This window comes from Dromaius novaehollandiae, chromosome 3, assembly GCF_036370855.1.
Source record: "Dromaius novaehollandiae isolate bDroNov1 chromosome 3, bDroNov1.hap1, whole genome shotgun sequence".
In the NCBI taxonomy this organism is placed as follows: Eukaryota; Metazoa; Chordata; class Aves; order Casuariiformes; family Dromaiidae; genus Dromaius; species Dromaius novaehollandiae.
In genome coordinates this window covers 79,381,480-79,395,055 of record NC_088100.1, presented here as the reverse complement: position 1 = coordinate 79,395,055, position 13,576 = coordinate 79,381,480, and the positions used below count along the sequence as shown (strand labels likewise).

Sequence of the window (13,576 nt, the reverse complement as noted above, 5' to 3'; positions counted from 1 at the left end):
AGTGCAGGGTAGGGCACTGATAAACAAAAAAGCTGGCCGATAGCCCAGCTATATCATTGCTACATCAGCCAATGCTGCGCCTCTGAGCTAACTAGCCCCATCTCACAACAGGCCTACGTTAGCTTTGCATGCAGCGCCACCCTGACACACTTATGCCACTTCGTTTCCACAGCCCAGCAGAGTCCCAGACTGAAACTTCCTTTTTTCTTTTTTTTTTTTTCTTTCTTTTTTTTTCTTTTTTGGTCTGAGCAACAAGCTCCATCAGCACTGCTGCTGAAAGACCAAATGAAAATTTATGGGAAAGGGCTTACCAAGATGATTTCATTAAGGTGCATAATTGCCAGGGTGACCTAACACACAAGCTGTTAGGCAGAAAGCATCCTTCTGCTGCTAACACATTCCCTTTTACAGCTCGTCTTAAGAGGAACCTGAGAAAGGATGAGAATGTGAAGGGCAGCCAAAGAACACCTGAAGTGGAATAGCTTCCATGACTTAATGGTCTGAAGTAATACTTAGTAAATATTACAAGCAAAACAGAGCTATAGAAAGAGCACATAGCCATGGGCTTCAAGGCCATCAAAACAGATCATCCCGAAAGTATTGCTTAGGCAGTCAGGCTCCTGGATTCTCCCATCTGTACCTGGGATTTGAAGAGCAGGCCTTTAAAGTATATATGGCATCAAACATCATTCTGATGAAAAAAATCCATGAAACCCAATACTTCTCAGGGGATTCCAGAAGACTAACCTGGGGGACAGGGAAAGCAAGAAGCAGCTATACCTCTTTTCCCCAGCTTCTCTCTGTAACCAGTGGAGGTTAAATGCTCTGGATCATCCTATTTATGCAGCTACATGAATGGGACTGGGCAACTGATCCAACTGGAAAAGACTTTATTAGGTTAGTTCTCAAACAGATCATTGTCCAACCAAGCTCACTGTGCAGCTGATGCTTAAGGAAGTTTGATCTGTTACTAGCCAGCTCTCTGAAATTAGGTACTTACTCTCTTCCTAGATCTGCCTGGCCAGAATGTAGTTTTAAATGCTGGTTGTTGTGGTAACAATTGGCAAAGGCTGTAAAATTACCAAGAACTCAAAGGCTGAAGCGAAGAGGAACAGCTCTTCCTTTGCAAGATCTTAGGCACTTCAGATGCTTTTTTCATCTGTGAGGGTTAGCAGTTCTATTGGCACTGATGTCCAACTGGGTAACAAATGATTCTGCTGCGATAAAGGTAAAGCATTAGTCTTGACATACACAACAGGCATCCTGTGTCTGCTGTTCTGGATGCTGGGAAAGGTAGGTACCTGCTCCTGCTGTTTTAGTCATGTAAATTCTAACACACCCTCATTGACTGTGACAGCCCAAGAGAACAAAGGCATCTCTAACAACTGGCAAGTGTCCGCTATACCACTTATGCTGGCATTCTCAATGTATTGCCAAATAACAGAGCTCTTGCAGAGCTTTGTAGGTGACACTGGCGGGGTAGGGCAAGCTGAACCATCAGAATACATCAAGATTACACTGGACAGAAGTTCAGCTGACTGATGTTTTTCAGAGACTCATAACTGAGCTCAAGAAAAGGCTTATGGTCTCTACCAAGGAGTAAGTTTGAGCTCTAAGGCAGACAGAAGAGGAAGGTTTCCTGGCATGATGGAAACCACACAGTAGCAAGTACAAGCATTGGTGGCAACTGTAAATAACATGAGTCAAGGGCAATGCAGACAGGCTTCAAGCAAGGTTTGCCTTCTCATAGGATGCTTTAAAAAACAGCATTTGCTGATAGTCTACACACAGCTAAATGGTATCTCACACGTGGAATGCACAGAATTCTGTCAATCAGCCAAAGCGTAAAGCACAAACGAGGGGTAGTGGGTGCCACTCTGCCTTAAAGGCTATTGTCTTGAGCAGACACTCGAGAGTATGGAGACAGCCCAGCAATCACTGCTGCTACAAAACCTTCCCAGACTGCATGTCAAGCAGGAAGCACAGTCATGCTTAAAGCAGCATTACAATATGTAACCTGCAAAGAAACAAAATTCATTGCAGCTTGGGATAAATTTGCCTGGCCAACAGTTTGCCAAAGATGTCTTCACTCGCCCTTTTCATGATGGACATGAACACTGGAGAATACCATTTCCAGTCACACTTGGGAGAAGTGCAACAGAAGATATGCAGAACAGACTTAATTTAAGTCACTAAACCACCTAAGTAGCACAGCAAAAATGAAACAGTCTCTATATTAAAAAGCAGCAAAAATCCCTATTTATGTGAAAATTTTCACTTCAATTTTGGAGGACTGGGGAGGTGGCTAATGAGGAATTATTCAACTCTCCATTATTCCTCATTTTATACAAGTAAACAAACCCTCCCATAGAACAAGGGTCAACACATGCCCTTTCCAAGCAGAAATGCTTTCACTAAAACTAGGAGCTGATCTAGGACTAGCAATCAGTGAAAGGTTGAATTTGCTTTTTTCAGTTCCCATTTAAATCAATACCAGTTACACCCACTGACTGAAGGCAGGACTGAACTCTTTAGGGCTCTGATCCAGCTAAATTTAAACATATGTAAGTATTATCTTTTTGAGTAGCCCCACTGAAGTCATTAAGATTACTCCTGATAGTCTCAGATTACTGCCAATTATTAACAGAGTCAAATAAAAAGAAAAAGAAAAAAACACAGACAAAAAGTCTCATCAGTAATCTATCATTTTGCATGTGCAACAGTGTTTTGGTCAGCTGGACTAAAGCCAGACATAGCATAAGCAGTTATAACTAAAGGTTTTACTTCTACCAAATCTGAACTTATCCAGGTGATACCAGAAGTCAGCAAATATCTTAAGCAGCTTTCTTTTACGTTTTCAAACTATCTGAATTCACATGAATCATAATCCATCTTTGTTTCAACTGGTGCAGCCTTAGTAATGGTAATGGTACAAATAAGTAATGGGCTAAGTTCTCCCATTCTGCTGACACAAAGAATGAATTTGCATCAATTGCTAAGAGGAAAATTGGCCCAATATATTTGGTCTAACTTATCTTTATAGGCTTATTACACCATATTGAATATCATTAGCTAAACTGATTCTATAGCTTGTGTCATTTAAATAAACACACTAAGGTTACTTAATTAAACTGTTAGAAACAAAATCAGGGATTCACAAACTATGGCATTTTATTTCAGAGGCCTTTGCTTACATTTGTACAATATATTACATAATTCTCCATTTTCTGCAGAACCTAATATATATTTTATAGCTTTTTTCTATAAGCTTTTCCTTCAATGTTTGTCAACAAATTTTTACAGTCCTGTACAATTCTGAATACTCTGAAACCATTTTCAATAAAATCAGTTAACCTTAAGCACACACTACGAAGACTGAAAATGCTTTTCTTAGAAAAGTCAAATGTAAAGGATTCTGACACTAGCATCTACAAACAAAATGCTTTGAATTCTTACACGTTGTATTGCCAGAAAACAAAAAACATGCCAGCCCCTATTTTCCCAGCCAAAAGAAGTACACAGAACTACAATTAAAACAGTAAAACAATCTGTACAATAAAGTACTGTGTATTAACAGTGCCAGGTATTAAATAGCTTGAATGAACACTTCCGCAATATACAAATGTCTTACAAAGGTATATAATTAACAGGAGAGAGAGCTTGGGATTCATACAACATAAAATCAATACAAGTGAAAACAGTTCGGAGTTGGTTTTGGAATTTGTACAAGGCATTTAAAAAAATTAAATGTCTACCACTCAGCTAGCTATTTATTTAAAAACAACTATCCTTTTGTGGCAGTGTTCATATCAGCAACCACAAATTATAACCGCACACTTTACTCCTCCTTGAAGTCCTGTCAATTGAAGCTCATAATAAAATAAGCATTACAAATGAAATATTTGTTGCTTTAAGGGAAAAGAAACATTTACAAGAAAACACAAAAATATAACTGTTATAATCCATTATGAATAAATATACACTTTAAACTGGCTAAATACAATCTTTATACATTGTTTAAGATTTAATACAGTTTGTTAGCCATTTTCTTCCTTTTTCATAATGTATTTTATCAAAATTAAAAAAAAATACTGATTTATAGAAAAATGGCAAAGTACAGTAGTTTCATTCCAATTAATGGGTTATTAAAACCCAGAGTAACCTATTTAAGCCTAATTCAAACCTGTAAACATTAGTCAGTCTTTTTTTAAAGGAATCCTCATATTTGGTTATCAGGACTGATGTCAAACATCCTACTAACTGCAGGTTTTGAATTGAATACATGTGCTTGACTTATACAATTAAAGCCACTGTCAGGTGACTTAGCAGTTAAAAAACAATTAGCTTGTACAAATGAAAATAGGTTCAATATTTGTCATAAATAAATGGAAAAATATCAAATGTTCCAGCTTTAACAAAATACCAGGGAATACATGTACAGTAAGCCTTACCACATTTAATTAGGCCAACCCAATAGCTGTATGCTTACTGTACTGTCTCTACAGGCAGTGAACAGCCTCCATTTGCCACAGTGGAAGGCCTTCGAGTCACTAGACTTACAATTCCCAGACAAGTTGGAAACAATTATTGCTTGAGGAAAAGCAGTTTGTTGTACTTTTTCTTCATAAAAGTGCACTTAAGTGCAAAGTTAGCTTGTCAAGAAACAACTTTAAATACAAAATAGTGCTTGTCTGAATTTTGTGCCACTGTGCAGTATTAAAAAAAAAAAAAAGAAAGAAAAAGGTGGCCCTCAGCAGCCATTAAGTGCAAAGTGCTTTGGCAAGTCCTGCTGTCACCTGCACTCAACTGACATTCCATTTTGTGATGAGCTTGACATAGATGGTTCTGCTAAAGTTAACATAACCGCGGCTGTAATGGAACTAGAGGAAGGTGATGAAGACGATGATGAAGTAGCAGCAGCACCTGCATGGGAAGAAGAAAATATACATTTTAAAAATCTACAAAATAAAGCAAAAAATGTTTTCCTAGCTAAGAACAAGGATTAGTATGTAGTGACTCCAGTAACTAACACCTGATATTTAAAAATTTTTTAAAAAGCCTCCTTTCCCTAGCTTTCATGGGAAATACTTTGAAAGATAATTTGGGCTGTATCTAAGACAACATGACGGTGCACCTTGTAGCCCTGGTTTGCTGATCAAGAACCTTGCCAGAGCATGCCAGGGCTCATTCTTGAGCCACCAGCATTGCCAGCAGTTCCCTTTCTTTCCAGCAGAAACAAGCATAGGTAGATCCTGCCCCAGTATTGAATCTACACGTACGACTTGCTCTGGGAACTATGAAGGAACTGCAGTTCCCACTATTAACTGCAGGCACAAAAAAAAATTATTATGCCCAGCCTGTTTCAGTCTCTTAGGATCAGTGTACTGTTAAATGCACACATAAAGCAAGACGTGGAGAGAATAATCCTTTCAATGCTATTAGAAGCAGGCACACTAGAATATTGCCTACAGCATTAAGTAAAGCAACTTCAGGGAAATGGTTTGATGGTCTCCCTTAGATTCATGAAGTAAAGCACTTATGTTAATAGAAGAGCATTAACTAGATACACAAGCAATACTATAGTAAATTATAATAAAACTTGGAAAAAAGAAAGAAGATATTCATGTCTTTGATACATCATTCACTGCTTAGAAAAATTTATTAAACTTTTCTATATAAAGTAGCTCTGCCTAAGCAGAAAAACAAAAACAAACAAAAAACAGAAAAAACATTGCTTGCTTTTTTTCCTTGTATAGGATTAATTAGAAGTCACTGGATACCTGAACTATACCTTTTTAAGATCATAAAAGGTGTGTATACAACTTTTTCTGTTTTTAAAAGGACTCCAAATGGCACACATCTTTCCCAAAATTCTCCAAACCTCATTAACACCAGCCATGACGACACGTGATTTAGCCTTCTGAAAGTAAAATGTAGCTCCCAGCACTTACTTTCCCGTTCCTTTTTCTTTAAGCGCTTTCTTCTTCGATCAATGGAAGCCACCTCAGATTTTAAGGACAGGTAGTGTTTCCTGATTTCCTGCAATTTTTCTTGAAGAACTGTTATGCGCTCGGCACTTGTCAAATTTTCCAAGTCAGCTGCAAGTTAAACAATACCTGTTAATTGTTGCATTGCAGTGTTTCTAAGAAAAGCTCTGAGTTTTAATGACATGGAAAGTGCTCAAATCCTAGTGATGAACTTCAAAGTAGTAGACAACAAATCCAACAAACGCAGCAACATCACCTGCTGTTTATTCCCACGAACTCTGTTTATCACCAGGAATTTTGTTCTTCAAATGATACCACCACAGACAATTTAAGGGGATGGGGAAAGGAAGACAGACATGTACATTCCCCTCCCCACTGCAGGGGAAACCAACACAACTGGTGGGAACACAGTGGCCCCCAAAAAAACTTTAAGCCTGTTAGTGTTTGACTCCTTGCTATAGCTTGATCTGGCCTAGTACACCAGGAAGTTCAGTCTTGCCTTAGTAATTCTGTAGTAAAAAACAAGCAAGTTACAACAGGAATTTGGATAGCTGTGGGGCGGTTCTAATCTAAATCAAATGGCGTATGGGCCACAAGGTATAAGCAGATAGGATCAAAGCAGCTTAACGCAATTCCCCCGGCCCATTCCCCACACATCCCCTCTCCTCTGGGGACCACAGAATGCACTTCATCAGCCTATAGATGAAACTAAAACCAAAACATAGGCCCCAAAGCCAACTGTACCAGAGCATGGGAAGATGAGGAGAGCTCAAAGGCATTGCAAATGTCCTAGCTCCCTGCAAAAGCAGGAAATGTGTTAAATAGCACTGAAGTCCAATTTGTTTTCTGCCAAACAGATTTAGCATGTGCAATGTAGCAGAGGTAGAGAGAAAGGAGCAAGAGCTCTTTTTGCTGTTATACAGGACATCTGCCCAATGAATCCTAAAAGGCCAGTGAGTGGTGAGTTGAGCAGGGGAACAGCCAGTGAGCCAAAGGACAATAAAGACCCCTTACATTACACAGTCCTGAAAAAAAGCAGAATGTAATTTGATTGTGAGGAAGGACAAGGAGAAAAATAGTTTTAAGGTGGAAAAACATGCAGATTCATGGCTGTGGAAAAAATCTAGGGTCATATTCCTTCATCACAGGAAGAAACAGAGCCACTAAGTGGAGAATCCTTGGATGTGAAACAACACTGCTGACAAAAGATTTAGCATGGGTGTCTGCACAACATACTGTGCCAGCCCTTTCCTGTCCCCAGGCTATGGGAGGGACAACAGCCTTCATGCTGTCTGGGACAGGAAGCAGAAGAGAGCTCCTTCTGCCCAAATTCCCACTAGCATAGTGCTCTGCAAACTGCAGAGACTTGACATATACTAAGGTCATCTGTGAACACTGAATGAGATATTATGGATTGTTTTAATAAGTAATTCATATCAGTCACTTCACACAGTTATAATTTGACCTTTAAAAGCAAAGAGAAAGCAACTCATGCATGCATTCACAGTTGATACTAAAATATGAGGAGAATGATGTATTGCGGACCAGGCAATTAGACTCCTGGAAACTGGAAGAGAGACAGGGACAAACAGCAAGTTTTTCTTTTTAAATAATTATTTTGAACTGCTTGCTTATTGTTATATTCAGGAGTCATATTCATCTAATATCTTGTCATACTCGTCTCTTCTCCACTGCATATAACTGTGCAATAGCACAGACACATGCACATATAAAGGCAAGGAAGAAGTTACATTAGTATCACTGAGGCACTAATAAGCTACTGAACTGCTTTTCAGATAGATGAATTCATGATCCTTTCAACACTATGCTCACAGCTAGCCAAATGTGTACCTATAGCTCTGATTGACACCCCCACACACTGAAAGATTTAATTACTACAAATAGTAAATGTGTCCTGGTTCAGTAAGGCAAAATAAAAGGGAAAAAAACATTACAAATCAATCCCATAAATGTCTGAGCAATAACTAGAGAAGCAAGAGTAAAATAGCAAGAACATATCAACACAAGAAATGTGTCTAGTGGATAACATTCATGCCAGAACAGCAAGTCAGCACAGGATGCCAAGAATGGCAAGTCTGCACAGGAGCTTAATTGAAAGCCAGAATCAAAGGAGTGGGATAAAGGCAGTTACCTGCACTGCAATTGCAAACAAAAACAAAAAACCCCACAGAACTAGAAAATCCACACCCACTCACACACCATCACCACTGGATTTATCACAAAACTAAGCAAACTCATGACAGAATAATTCTAGGGAGGAAAAAGAACAAGCTAAACAAAACCCCAAAAACCTTCTTATATGTTACTCTAGGATCACTCTGGGCTTGTTCTGAAGACAATACTTACACATTTGAAAACTCCATTTGTAAACTTTGGGCAAACGATTATTCTGTTCTTTGAGATCAGACTCCTTCTCTCCATTTTTCCCACATTTTCCTGGAGATTGTATTCTTGCAGGTGATTTGGTTGGGTGAGATTTCATGCCACTTGAAACTGATTTTGCTGGCTGAGACTTGGACACGCTTTCACCAGCGGATAGTTCTTCACTATCACTGCTGTTTGCTGAAGAAACAAGAAAATGCACTATTATAAAACAACCAACCCTCTCCCCCAAATCAAAGTTCATCAGAAGCTGCCCCTGCACTGATTTTCAAATAAAAGGAGTTTGACTGAAACCCTTTTAACCGAAAATGATATAATTTACCCTGACACAGAAACTTGGCACGTGGCCCTTTGCCTCTTTAGAGCTCAAAGACAGGACCACAAAATAGGCAGCCATACAATGAGGCTTCTCTAATTCCAGCATGCTGTGAAAGGGAAACCTTGCACTGATAACACTGTCCAGTTGGTTGCTGTGCAGGTAGATTCATAACTATGAAGTGGGCCCATAGGAATCTAAATCCTAGAGCTAGAAAGTGGGTAATAGGACCATACTGCGGCTCCATTACTTGTCAGGGGCTCTGCAACCTATTATGAGTATTTGTAGGTATACTGCTGAAAGTATGCATTAATATATGTGAGAGAGAGGAGGAAAAAAAAAAAAAAAAAAACACACTTATGAAGATTCCTGAATAAGATCTGACTACCCAAGGTCTGTATAGGGAAGGTACGTTCTACTCTCAGAACTGTTCAATAGTGCCACATACAGTCCTTTAGAACCATATTCATGAAGATGCCTTCTGTGTTAGAAAACAACACAAAGAGGCTGTTTAATGTGACAATGTAGGTACAAATGTTATCCATGCATTTATGGATAGTTCTTGCTTATGAGGCTATGCTTATTTTTTTTCCTAAAACAGTTAGCAAGTTTTATTGCTTTATTAGAAATCAATATAAAACACAAAGATAAACAAGAGAAAGAAATACCATTGAGCATATACAAACTTCTACCTGTGCTGCAGTTTTAAAGGTTACAGTTATAGATGAACTTTTTCTTGTACTCTCTTAGGCCATGCGTAAGATAAAAGTGAGAGTAATCAACTGACCTTTTTCTAGGTCATCTTTAGTTACTTTATGTCTTCAGTGCTAAGGTGACTAGTAATGAGGTGAAGTTTATACAACATCATCTACAAAAAAAGTCCTCAGATGCAATGTATAAATTCTGCTTTCATCTGCAGAAGAACATCTCCAGCTTACCCAAAACCAAAGAACTTCAGCTCACACTAAATCACCTTTATTATAAAGCAACAGGCTGAATTGAATACAAGTTTCTAATTAAACTGTCCAAAGGAAAGTAACAAAATAATCACTCTAAAAGACATGATTTATCATGAACGATCAAAAGGATCAAGGTTGTTTAGCCTTACAAAAACAGAACTGGGGTGGAGGGAGAGGTAATAATTCAGCATAGGTCTAGTGAAGCACTGGATGAAAATGCCTAGAGAAGTTACAGAATCTCCGTCATTAGCATTGTTTTTAAATATGTGTTCGACAAACTTTTAAGAGAAACTTGCTCATTAGTTGTACATGCCCTAGGCACTGACGACATGGACCCGGACAGTCCCTTTTGGCTCTGTTCTTTACGATCCAGTTACCTACACCAGAGAAGCTGCTAAACAAGTTCTTTTAGCAAGGAAGAACACCAAGATACATGTTGTAGAAAGTAACCTTGCTGGTCACAGAGCTGCAGTTGTCTGCTGTCTTAACACAAAGACAAAAGCTGAAGCTGCGACAAATGGCTTTAACTGATACACCTGAATTTTGCAAAAACCGTTTTTTTGCTCACAACTGATTACACGTTTTCTTTCATCTATTTATTGTCTATATTACCGCAGTGCTTAAAGCCTAACAAAAAGAGAGTCCATATATGCCAAACGCTGCACACAGTACAAGAAAGTCCTGAAGTGTTTATATCCTGACAAAGATATGGGCTGGGGAAAAAAAAAAAAAAAAAAAAAAAAAAAAAAAAAAAAAAAAAAAAAGATAAATCCACAAAATCAAAGGGAGCAATGATAAAGCTAAAAAGGGTGCATTAGTTCTGCAAATACAGTTTGTTTTGTTACTTTAATTATTGGGGTGAGGGAAGGAGGAAGGATTTTGTTAGGAGGAGATCAGTGAAATGGAATGAAAAGATGATGAGAGAATGTGGAGAGGGGTTCACTGAACATGAAGTACATGAAGTATGGGTGCAGTGAAAGCAAATACCAGATCAGAAGGGGCAGAATTTTAGTAAAAGCTGATAAAGAGACAGTGTGCATTTTCAATCCTTACTTCAATTTCTTTTTACAGCTATCCTGGCTGATTGTCCCCTGACATTTCTTGTTAACATTAATAGTGAGAAGAGGCAGTAATTGACCCTGCTGTCTCCTAAATACATGTGTGCACGTGTCTCTCTCATCTTACATATCTCTGCTTTTACCAAGCCTCTCTTCCCTAGTACCACAGTTCCTATTCCAATTAGCTTCTACAAGGTAATTTAACAAAAAAGCTGCAAAAGCATGCATTATTTACTCAAGATGTAACAAATGATAGAGAAAGAAGATAAATAATTCCAGAATGGCTCTATGTATCTGCTACTGGAAGAGATCATCCTCTAAAAATCTCATGTTGCAGAACACATGAAGTGCAGTTTGAGCAACATTCCAGTCTCCCCTCTTAAACATGTGACCATGATGTCAGATTCTTGTCTTTTTCCCTGTGGTAACAAGAGTCCCAGTCATACTAAGCATGAAATGTGCACTCCTCTTAGTCTTCCTGAATTACAAAATATTCAGTATTTCTTAGAAACAGGCCCAGAAATAACACAAGACAACATTTAAAAATACTCTGGCATTCACTAAAAATAGCTTATTCATCTAAACAGCATGAAGAACTTCCTGCTCAGAATATTTGTCCTAATACATTTATTTCCAGACTACATCTTCAACAAATTAAATAATACTTTCATACATGTTATTTCACATTAAGTTGCTGTACTTACTAGTTTTACTCTTCTTTTTGTTGTTCACAGAAGAAGCTTTGTGGCTTCTTTTCTGCTTTTTTGCAGAGCCACCTCCTCCCTGAGCATCTTTAAGTCTTTTTTGGCCTGTACAGACTGTAATTGAAAGAAAGAAAGAACACATAAACAAACAAACACAAATACTTGCACTTGTGTGTCTCTCTCAACCATGAAGTCTCAAAAAAAAAAAAAAAAAAAAAAAAACCCACAAACCCTCAGAGCTTAAGTTTGTAGACAACAATGCAACTGTTCCTATGTATCCTTAACAGGGTTCAATTTTCTATTTATACTGGCAAGAAGAGGTGCAGGATCAAAAGCAGACAATTTGTTGGTTGAAGTGCATACATAAGGTATTCGCAAATAACTTTCTCATATGCATCATCAGAATTTCTCCAGCAACACACGGGTTCTTTTTAATATATTTTATACTGTAAATTAAATTAGAATACATTTATTTGAAAAATTTAAGGAATCATTAGAACTCAATGTTGGAAATAAAGCCTTTGCCACACTTGGAAGCTGTGAAAGAAGCCCCCTCCCCCCCCCCCAAGCTGTCATTTCTTATCAGTCATTATATTAATTGAATGTCAAAAAAAACGTAGAACCGGGATAATGATAAAAAAATAAGTCAACAATCATCTATTTAACAAAAAAGGGGGGGGGGAGTCTATTGGTTTTTGTAACAAGGGGAAAAGTAGAAGAGGAGGATTACTCTTCTACTCTTTCCCATACAAAGAGTAGAAGAAGAAAAAAAAAAATCTAGTAGTTTCTAAACAGGGATCACTCAAATTTACACTCTCACAACCTCCTGATTTACAGATGAAAATGACGCCTGTAACAAGACCATGTAAATTAAGAAACAGTAGGCTCATCCAGTTTTCTAAAAGAGGCAGAATGCTGACAAAATGAGAGGAAGTTAAAAATCTAATACATGCAAGACCAATATTGTTCTATTAACAGCATAAAAACAACTTAAGGAAAAAAATCAAACTTGTTGATTTCAGGTGGCAGTAACTTCCTTTCAGACAAAAACTAAAACATATTAAGTTCTACACCTGCCCATCCGTAAATCGGAGAAAGCAGTACAGGCTTACTTATTGAGGGCTACAACTCCCACCTCTCCTGCAAACTCTCTCCTCCTTTTAAGCAAAAACATTGAACTGTTCTTTTGAAAGAATGCAGCAAAAACAGAATGATGAGGGTAACACACCTTAAGGGTACTTTGATTGAGAAAATTCAGTTAACTATTTTTCTCCTCAAGAGAACTGAAATCTGTTGAGATGAAGAAATCACTTTTATCATCTCAGGATTACATTCAGACATATACTTTCTTCTTTTGGATTAATAATTTTCTAGGCAGATCAACATGGTAAAAGTAGCTGTGCTTTTAATGGGACTATACAACAGCCAGAGAATCTCACAGAAGTTTTTTGGACCCAGCCTTGCAAACCAATAAAGAGCAGCCAGTCCATCGATGTCACACACACACAAATGCTGGCAGGACTGAGCCCTTATTAGTCCCTCTACTCCAGAGTTCCCAAGATGGGACCTTCAAAAACAACCTACAAAAACATATCTGAAGGTGAAAACCCATTTGTGAGTTGAGCAGGGTGGGGAAGAAGGGGTAAAGACACTCCCAGCCTCTAATCCTATCTATTTTTCAGACTTAAAATGGTTTGAACTTTGATTTCCACAGCATATATTGAATTATAAGCATGACCTACAGGAAATATTTACAAATAATTTAGTGAAATCTCAAGATGGTAATCTATAATGGCAAAAGCAACGCAGATCAACAGATTCAGAAATTCAAAAGAAAGTACCTAAATCTTTAGATAGAAATAGTATTAAGTTGTGAAACACAGGTTTTCCTCAGTTATTTAGTTTAGTCATAAAACCTGTGATCAAATTCCTGCGAATTATGAACATAAACAGCAAACTTTTCCTTCAACATTAATAGAAAGAGTCCTACAAAAAAAATCAGCATGTTTCTTAAAACTGATACGAGGTAGCCAGATCTAGAAAGCAGTTTGAAATTGCTGCGTAAGGAAGCAATAATTGGCACTTCATTTTTCCAAATCATCAGCATAGAGAGAATCAAAATGTTACTAAGAAAAGCGTATGCAGCCTA

At 37.9% G+C, this 13,576-nt stretch overlaps 1 protein-coding gene across 2 annotated transcripts in view; it reads right to left on the bottom strand.

Annotated features, from left to right (window-relative positions):
• Positions 1-3,146: 3,146 nt before the first annotated feature.
• The window catches only part of ARID4B (AT-rich interaction domain 4B), a 97,312-nt gene continuing 86,882 nt past the window's right edge, over positions 3,147-13,576 (bottom strand). For both annotated transcript variants that reach the window (XM_064509240.1, XM_064509241.1), the window contains 4 exons: positions 11,428-11,541; positions 8,355-8,570; positions 5,952-6,098; positions 3,147-4,923 (listed from right to left, as the gene is read on the bottom strand). In XM_064509240.1, coding sequence (XP_064365310.1) covers positions 4,793-4,923; positions 5,952-6,098; positions 8,355-8,570; positions 11,428-11,541 — 608 coding nt within the window. In that variant the 3' untranslated portion in view covers positions 3,147-4,792. The remainder of the gene's footprint in view (positions 4,924-5,951; positions 6,099-8,354; positions 8,571-11,427; positions 11,542-13,576) is intronic.